This window comes from Protomyctophum bolini (assembly GCF_963924005.1).
Source record: "Protomyctophum bolini genome assembly, chromosome: 15".
Classification (NCBI taxonomy): domain Eukaryota; kingdom Metazoa; phylum Chordata; class Actinopteri; order Myctophiformes; family Myctophidae; genus Protomyctophum; species Protomyctophum bolini.
In genome coordinates this window covers 28,495,490-28,505,659 of record NC_137876.1, presented here as the reverse complement: position 1 = coordinate 28,505,659, position 10,170 = coordinate 28,495,490, and the positions used below count along the sequence as shown (strand labels likewise).

Genomic DNA, 10,170 nt, shown 5'->3' with positions numbered 1-10,170 from the left:
TCAACTCATCATTCACATTTGTCTGAACTTTGACCTTGCATGTAACACATACCTTATTATGTCTGTTGTTGCAACTGAAACCATGTGAGAAGGTCATACTATATCCAGGGCCGACACTGAATACAATTTGAGACATTGGTCTGAACCAGTTTGACAATGTGTCGTTCTCCAGCTCTTCCTTCGGATCCTGGGGGTCAGGTCAGGCCAGGTCTCCACCAGGATAATAGCATGTACGTTTTGCAAAAATTGGCCTTATGGTACAATCATATACTGTAGGAGTTTTCTGTTTGGATCTATTTGCTGTCAAGGCCAGAACGTATTTCTTTTGTGGTGGGCATTCCCGCATCATTGTACCTCTGGGTACAATGATGTCACATGCATAACCTCTATTAAAGAACTTTAATTATGCCCAGTCTCACATGAACACACAAGCACAAACAAATACTGTACATCACTATTACTCTTTATTTGGCAAACAGCTTGAGATAGTTTCTTTTTCAGTGTACAGTATATACTATATAATAAACCAACACATTCTGTTTGATAAACATTTTTGTCTTCTTTTTTACATATTACAGCTTACAAATATAGCTGGATCTTTTTGACAAAATTACAGATCTGTTTGACACCTAAATGAATATGCTATATAAAAATCACACATTGTACATTCAGGTTTAGAAAAAGTAGGCTATATGAAATCAGAGTAAAACACCACAGTACGCAATTTCAAACAAATCAAAATAAGAGGGGAAAGAATCAAAGTTTCACAAACAGCGTTATGACTGTCACTCCAATCCAATTTACATGTAGATCTTGGAGAATGAAGTTTTGCTGCAATGCCAAATAATTAGTATAGAGGAGATATCAAGAAACAACAACAACACTGCCACGTAAGAAGAAATAATGGGATTTTCTTGGATCTCTTACTTTGTTCCAAGTTAGGAAACTAATACCCTTTGCCCTGAATATATACGTATCTGATCAAAACTAAACCTTTTATTGCAAACTGCCTATTCATACCTCACAATCTCTCCAGCAGTGCTTCCTTAAGGCTTAGGACACAAATGCCTTTTAGCTTTTCTGTTTTCTGCCCCTTTCTATCCCCACACGAGATGTCTAAAATCAGGCATCTGCTGCTTTTTTTTTTTTTTTTTTTACTGCTTGAGGGACCTGCCATTTGATTTCGGAAATTAACTTCAACTGTTAAAACAAAAATCTAAAACCAAACCTACTGTTATGAATGCTTAATTGAAAGTTACACATTTTGGTCACGTTTGACTTTGTATTGTTGAGGCATCACACGCACATTATATTTAATGAATTATGCATCATTATGCTCATCCTGCGTATTAAAACCATAGCATGATATAATACACACAATTTGCAGTAATATCAGGTGTTGTGTACTTGCTGCGGAAACCGTTTAGGCAATAGCACTGCCATAAGTCATATTATTATTATTATGCTGTATGGATTCAACTGTATCTAATGTATTGTGTGTGTGTGTGTGTGTGTGTGTGTGTGTGTGTGTGCGTGCATCACAATGCACATCGTTAATTTAAGTTACCACATTCTTTTCATTTTGTTCAATAACCAAATCTTCAGACTGCCAAATCCAAATTGAAAGCCGATTGCTTTTTAGTTTACTTAAAAAAAAATGGAACATGGAAACCGATTTTGCTAATCAGATTTACACCACATTGTTCAGACTGGCAAACCACATCCCATTTTTGGCATATCCAGATTGGATACGTTTATCAAGTTTGAACAGAAAGAAACACATGGAAATTGATTTTTGCTAATCAAATTTGAACCACATTCATACGTGGTTTGAATTACGATTCTATAGGCTTCAAGAAGTGTCTTAGTTTGAAAATCACTCAAGGACTCAAATCAGATATCAAACAGATAAAACAGTTTGAATGTTCTAAGGACTCAAATCAGATATCAAACAGATAAAACAGTTTGAATGTTCTAAGGACTCAAATCAGATATCAAACAGATAAAACAGGACAGATATGTCGTTGATGTCACTCGCAACACAGGACAGGAATTTGGTGGTTATAAGACGTAAGTGGTAACGGAATAGTTAATGGAGGGATTGGAGGAAAATAGTTCCTGGACAAATGTATTACCTGTCTGCTATCACTTTGGGGCATTCCTCAGTACAGGTGAAGGAATATCGTTGTATATATCAGCCTCCTCCATTGGCTACGATGTCACTGATGTTGTCGGCTGTGACAGGAGTTCTGCATCTCAACAATAAAGTGATATGGCATGAAGGGCGAGATGACAGATCAACTTCTTTCCATTGGTTGTTGTTTTGTTGTTGACTGCAGTTTTGCACTGTTTTGTACGTAGGCCTACCAGTACCTACACATACGTCCTTACCACAGCAACCAATGCAGATAGGTTGAATGTCTGAATACACAAATATGATCTGATCACTGAGAGTGTGCTCAGTCAGTCCTAGATTGTATTTGAGGAAGAAATTTGGATTTGCCTGTAGTCAGATTGCAAAAGTGATTTGAAATTAAATTGGATTAATAAAGATTTGTCTATGTCCAGAGTGCAGGAACATGAAGTATGTGTGTGTGTGTGTGTGTGTGTGTGTGGGGGGGGGGGTCATGGGTGCCCTCATGCCCATGTTGTTACATTGTTACCACAGTGACCACCATATATAAGCAGATATAATACAGTAAGGTCGATGAAGGTCTGAATACACAGATCTGCTCACTTGCAAATAACAGTGTGGACAGTCAGTGAGAACACATCAGGTGTGCCAGTTGTCTGAATGGTCTCTGTACCATGAGGATGTGTTTGAAATTATTCCATCTGGCTTTTCTTTGCAGGCCTGTACTGTAAAACCAATGTCACCAGAAAGCTTGGATTTACACTATTGCTGAATATTGACTGTTGCATTCAAGTTATTGAGAAGTTTACCTTTTTCTATTTTCTTGTGTTTTGTTTTGCTGAATACAGGTCTGTACATAATGGCATCACATTGATTGTATCAAAAAACTCCCAGATGAGTCATGCTTTAAAGATGTGAATCTCCGCTCCTTTCAATTCAAATACACAGAGAAGCAAACCAGTGCTTAGAAATGTATTTTCTCTTTTTTGTTAGATATCAAGATATTCTCTCCAGACACCTGTGGATTACATGACATAACGCCTTCGACCTAATTTTAACAGCTAAGTAAAACTCAAAACAAAAATGGATTAATTTCAAACTCTTGAACACTTGCCACTGGAAAAAGGGACGCACCAGATGCACCATGTTTGTTTGTGTTACCTCCACCAAAACTGGGCTTTGTTTCAGAACATTTGTTCTTCCTCTTTTCTTTTGTTGACTCTGACGTGAAGTTGGAATGGGTGTCTTTGATAAACACCAACATTTAGTCGGATGCAAGACAGATACAGAGGCAAAAAGTAGTCTGTTACTGTTGAAGATAAAAGACAGGAAAAGTAAAGAGACCATTATACAGTTTGTCTTCAAGTTAGGGGTAAAAAACAGACAAATATACATCATCATTATGATAAATAAATATCGTATTTCCCTCTTTTCTTTTTACCTAAAATATCTTTCCTTGTATATTGCCATAATATTACTATAATATATTAATCATTAGATTAAGGTTAAACTATGTGTTTTGGCTTGTGCTGTCATTTTAAATAACAACTACATAATATTTCTGTGGAATGTATTTGTTATCTGGCAGAGAACATGGCAATTTCACCATAAACGTGGTGTTTTTTGAAAGAGTTGGCAGGAGGTTAAGAGGACAAAGCGAGAAGCGGTGTCTGAGACACAAACGCATACCTCCTTTCTTGTTCTCTTACCTAATAAACATTGACTCGATTTTGGAATGACTTGGAAATGAAATATGCCGTGATGAAGTTGTCTTTAATATACTGACGACAATAACGGCTACAAAGTAATGGAATGTATGGCTCATACATTGGTAAACCAAGTTGGCACAATGATATAATCTCAATAACGGATAACCGTGTACTTTACAACGCCCTAATTCCAGTGTATTAATTTGTGTATATAGCTTATAACCTGTGTACTTACTGAAAAGTATTGTAAGTACATTATAACTCTGTGATTGTAGTTATGCAGTAGTCCCTACTATTTAATGGACTTGTATTGTTACAGCCGTCCACCCTTGTATGTACATTACACATGAGGGACGGTAACATGTGCGTAGTACATACTCAGTATTGCGTACTTAAAACGCTTCTTCATAGGTTAATACAGTGGAAAAAAGCCTGCTGTAAAGTAGCGTGTTACCAAAACAAAGTAAACATGTTTAAAAGAAGGATGGCACTGAAAGGACTTGATGTCATAAAGGAGGTGGTCGTCCACGCTGTACAGAACTCAGCTGAGAGAGTAGCGGTCTGTCCACGCTTCGGAATAATCCGCTGGTGGATTTTTTTTCTTCTTCTTTCTCTCTCTCTTTTGTACTCTAACGTAATCCCTCCATCCCTTCTTCTTTCCAGTGCTTGGCCTGTGAATGTTTTGTCTTCTAATACAAAAATCAAACAGTCAATATTTATCCTTGTTGCTTCCATTCAGTCTTGCATTGAAAAATACTTTTTCTTCTCTCTCTCCCTCTATCTTTTTTTGTTTTCCAGACGTCATTCTTCCCCCCCCCCCCTTCTCCTCCACATGAAAGCTTGTATCCATCCTGCACGCTACATGTGTTGGGCATCCATTATGTCCAAGTATTTGGCTTCAATGATATGAGGAAGCACACAGTTCCTAAGGAGAAAAGAAAAAGGAAGATAAGGCATTTATGTGAGTCACTGTTACCTGTTTGTTACATTTTGTTCATAAATTAGTACACATTATCTCTCGAGTCAAGTTATCAAGGTCTAGTAGTTAATAATTATAACTACTTCTAGTTTGGCTATTGTAAAAAAATTTTTTTAATGTTTTATCTCACAATTTTGTAACCCATTTTTTCACCCAGTGTCAATTATCTAATGTAATCCTGGGCGCTACACTTCCTCTGCCAACCTGGGGGGGGGGGGGGGGGGGGGATCGTACTGACCTCATGCTTCCTTCTATGCATGAGGAGTCCAAGCTGCTTTTTTTCACCTGACAGGGGGGAGTTTCCCCGGCTGGACGTAGCGCGTGGAAGGAACACGTTTTTCCGACCAGTTCCTTTCCCCTCCATCAGGCGCCCCGGCTAGCCAGGTAGTTTAGAGACCAGGATTACGGCATGTTTTTGTGAGGGTACCTACCCACGGGAAGAACATGCAAACTCCACACAGAAAGGCCCTTTCGCCAACCCCGCCTCGGGTATGGGCACTGATGACGCAGAGGAGGGAACACACCCCCAGTGACCACAGCGTCCCCAGCGGGAATTGAACCCAGGACCTTCTAGCTGTGAGGCGACAGCACTACCAACTGTGCCACCATGACCCGTGGCTATTGTAATTGTAAACCTATTAAAAGAACACACATCTATCTTTCATTTAATCAAATTGCACTTGAGAGGTATCAGTCTCTTATTTGACTGGTATGACATCACTAGTTAGAAAATGATCAAATAGTTTGGCTGTGATAGTAGCTAGTTAAATTAGCATATGTATAACTAGCCAGTTATCGGTTATAAGCAGTTATTATGCTATCAAATGATTTGTAACTAGTTACATTTTAAGGTCTGAACAAATGATTAAATCCCCCTCTCTTCTTGATGGGGAGAGCGGGTCTTAATTAATGGTCTGCCAAGATTACTGCATCCCATGCAAATGGTCCCACTATAATTACCTTGGAGAATTAATGCGCTGGGTTTGTCATTGTCGTATACTTCAAGGATGGGTTTGAGGAAACACAGATTGGACTAACAATGACACGCTTTAAAAGGACCTCATTTTGGAGTGTCATGACTGGGACAGATAAGCTGAAAAAGGTCTACTTGGGCTAAATCCAAATTTGAACAGTACTTTCAGCATATGGAGGGTTTATTGAACAATAACTTGGTAGAAAGAGCTATTATTCAGCTTGTAAATAATAAGGCATTTCACCAAGGTATAGGTCATTTTCCTCAAGAGTATAAACAGGATAAGAACTAGCAAATTGTTGTATTGTTTATTTATCATTTTACCCCTTTTTTCAACCGAATTCAGTCGTTAATCGTTATGCCAAATAATTATTCCTCCCCATACACATTTTGGTGTGTTGTCACTGCTGTTGAATCCTACTGGCGCATATATCAGTGAGGAGCACCCACCGGGAGGACGCAGAGCTTCCATCCTACAACTCCCGAGGCCCTCCCGTCCCAACACTCCAAGCGGACAAGTGCCACCACAGCATCCTGCAGATGTACGTACACGTCGTACAGTGACAACTATCCCCCTCCCCGCCTGGATTCCCCCTCCTGAACACGGGTAAACTGTGTTCCCCAGACTCCATGGTGGTGCTGTAGGCAGGTCCTTTACCACTACGCCACCCGTTTACTGTAGGCAGGTCCTTTACCACTACGCCACCCGTACTGTAGGCAGGTCCTTTACCACTACGCCACCCGTACTGTAGGCAGGTCCTTTACCACTACGCCACCCGTACTGTAGGCAGGTCCTTTACCACTACGCCACCCGTACTGTAGGCAGGTCCTTTACCACTACGCCACCCGTACTGTAGGCAGGTCCTTTACCACTACGCCACCCGTACTGTAGGCAGGTCCTTTACCACTACGCCACCCGTTTACTGTAGGCAGGTCCTTTACCACTACGCCACCCGTACTGTAGGCAGGTCCTTTACCACTACGCCACCCGTACTGTAGGCAGGTCCTTTACCACTACGCCACCCGTACTGTAGGCAGGTCCTTTACCACTACGCCACCCGTATACTGTAGGCAGGTCCTTTACCACTACGCCACCCGTTTACTGTAGGCAGGTCCTTTACCACTACGCCACCCGTACTGTAGGCAGGTCCTTTACCACTACGCCACCCGTATACTGTAGGCAGGTCCTTTACCACTACGCCACCCGTTTACTGTAGGCAGGTCCTTTACCACTACGCCACCCGTTTACTGTAGGCAGGTCCTTTACCACTACGCCACCCGTACTGTAGGCAGGTCCTTTACCACTACGCCACCCGTACTGTAGGCAGGTCCTTTACCACTACGCCACCCGTTTACTGTAGGCAGGTCCTTTACCACTACGCCACCCGTACTGTAGGCAGGTCCTTTACCACTACGCCACCCGTACTGTAGGCAGGTCCTTTACCACTATGCCACCCGTACTGTAGGCAGGTCCTTTACCACTATGCCACCCGTACTGTAGGCAGGTCCTTTACCACTACGCCACCCGTACTGTAGGCAGGTCCTTTACCACTATGCCACCCGTACTGTAGGCAGGTCCTTTACCACTACGCCACCCGTACTGTAGGCAGGTCCTTTACCACTATGCCACCCGTACTGTAGGCAGGTCCTTTACCACTACGCCACCCGTTTACTGTAGGCAGGTCCTTTACCACTACGCCACCCGTTTACTGTAGGCAGGTCCTTTACCACTACGCCACCCGTTTACTGTAGGCAGGTCCTTTACCACTACGCCACCCGTATACTGTAGGCAGGTCCTTTACCACTACACCACCCGTATACTGTAGGCAGGTCCTTTACCACTACGCCACCCGTTTACTGTAGGCAGGTCCTTTACCACTACGCCACCCGTTTACTGTAGGCAGGTCCTTTACCACTACACCACCCGTATACTGTAGGCAGGTCCTTTACCACTACGCCACCCGTTTACTGTAGGCAGGTCCTTTACCACTACGCCACCCGTTTACTGTAGGCAGGTCCTTTACCACTACGCCACCCGTTTACTGTAGGCAGGTCCTTTACCACTACGCCACCCGTACTGTAGGCAGGTCCTTTACCACTACACCACCCGTACTGTAGGCAGGTCCTTTACCACTACGCCACCCGTATACTGTAGGCAGGTCCTTTACCACTAACGCCACCCGTATACTGTAGGCAGGTCCTTTACCACTAACGCCACCCGTATACTGTAGGCAGGTCCTTTACCACTATGCCACCTGTGCGTCAAGCTAATTGTTTTGATGGCACCACTGTCTTTTGATCAAACTACACAGAACAGTTTTGCACTTGCCTTGAGAAGGACCTGTACAAACTATCGATCCCAGACTAAGCCCATTACACTCCACATTTTAAACACAATGTGCAAGACATTATGGGGACATTAAGGGCTCTCCATTCGACGTAGGAGAACTATGATGACATCTATAACAAGATGAACTCTGTTCTCAATTATGTAAAAACAAAAAAACTGACATTAATAAAGGAACTTGCCTTGTTTTTAAATGTAAATTTCTACATTTTTCGTTGACGTGTCAAAACAGAGCACAGCTGCAGCTAACAACATTTATTTTTGGTAATTTTAATTTGGTGTACCAGTTGACATTAAGCATTGGCAATACAATTGAATATTCAGTGCTTGATCTTTAACAGATAATAAAGTAGCTCACATCCAAAGAATGTGCAATATGGGATACAAAAACTAACCGCACACTTACTTTCTTCCCATATTCACTGGACTAAACCTGTTTATATCATGTTAGTCCAATAAATATTGGCAGAAAGTAGTGTAGTGTGCAGGCTTAATTTATATTATTATTATAATAATAATTATATCTCACAGTGCTTTCTCTTTGGCATACCTACGTACTGTATATAACTGATTCAATACAAAATTAAAGCTACAATTCGTATTTGTACATTGTCTCCTCCTGGTGGAGAGAATTAAGTGGATATCCAAACTACAATAAAGATTGTGGTGCATATAGACTAGTGTCCATTAAGTATTGTGTGCTTAACATAACTTTTGACAATGTCAACCAGTAGCTGTGCTAGAAGACACCAGTAGCTGTCCTACAAGACACCAGTAGCTGTCCTAGTACCTGTCCTACAAGACACCAGTAGCTGTCCTAGTAGCTGTCCTACAAGACACCAGTAGCTGTCCTAGTACCTGTCCTACAAGACACCAGTAGCTGTCCTACAAGACACCAGTAGCTGTCCTACAAGAGACCAGTAGCTGTCCTACAAGACACCAGTAGCTGTCCTATAAGACACCAGTAGCTGTCCTACAAGAGACCAGTAGCTGTCCTACAAGACACCAGTAGCTGTCCTATAAGACACCAGTAGCTGTCCTACAAGACACCAGTAGCTGTCCTACAAGACACCAGTAGCTGTCCTACAAGACACCAGTAGCTGTCCTACAAGACACCAGTAGCTGTCCTACAAGACACCAGTAGCTGAACAAAATAATTAACCAGTTGCAACATGTTGTCATGGACAGCATCATATTGTGACACTAGGCAGGGTAGCTTTGGCATCTACATGCCGATGCCAAGAGACCTCTTGCATCCTATATTGATGATGACAGAATGAACATTGAACATTGTCAAATTTCTCATTCTGCGGTTGAGGGAGAAGGATTAGGATTTCTTTGCTATTTGGAATCCATAATCTGACGACACAGCTTTGTCTCCCCCTAAAATCAAACAACCAGTCCAAACTTGCAAGTCTCATGAACTGCCTTGAGGACATTGGAGTGTTGGATGGCACAAAATGCACTTTTGCTATTTGCTCTCACTGTGACTCCATCACACAGATAAAAAACTGTCTTAGCAACCTGTCCACTCATGTCAAACCCAGTGTCAAAAACCTCAGTGTATTATTTGATTCTGCCCGTAAGTTTGACAAGCAGGTAAATGCAGTAGTGAAAGTCCCCCCCAGATTCTCCTAAATCAGCCGATTCTCTCTGCCCAAGAAGACCTTGAGAAAGTCATGCACCTCCTCCTATTATCCCACTTTTGACCCACTTTGACTTGAACATGTTCATTGAATTTGATACAGATTTATTACAGTAGGATTCATTACAGTATGACAAATATTATATAATAGTGTACCTGATGATAATTGATGATAGTTTCATGTTAAATCCAAACAAATGAATTGAACACATATTGTAACGATGAGGGATGCCAGTCTGTTACCTCATTGGTATGAGCAGGATCATAAGCAGAGGAAAGATCATCTTCATGTAGGGCATTGGGTACATGCCAAACGTACACAGCACTAGCAGTTGCATCATCTGCAGAAAGGTGAAGTAGTGGATCTTCCTCTGTGGGACCTT

General features: G+C 41.7%; 1 protein-coding gene across 4 annotated transcripts in view; it reads right to left on the bottom strand.

The window, feature by feature from the left end:
* Positions 1-3,890: 3,890 nt before the first annotated feature.
* The window catches only part of slc4a11 (solute carrier family 4 member 11), a 142,830-nt gene continuing 136,550 nt past the window's right edge, over positions 3,891-10,170 (bottom strand). For all 4 annotated transcript variants that reach the window (XM_080784135.1, XM_080784132.1, XM_080784133.1 and 1 more), the window contains exons 19-20: positions 10,031-10,170; positions 3,891-4,768 (exon numbers count right to left, since the gene is read on the bottom strand). The exon at positions 10,031-10,170 is cut by the window's right edge and continues 30 nt beyond it. In XM_080784135.1, the coding sequence (XP_080640261.1) occupies positions 4,702-4,768; positions 10,031-10,170 (207 nt within the window). In that variant the 3' untranslated portion in view covers positions 3,891-4,701. The remainder of the gene's footprint in view (positions 4,769-10,030) is intronic.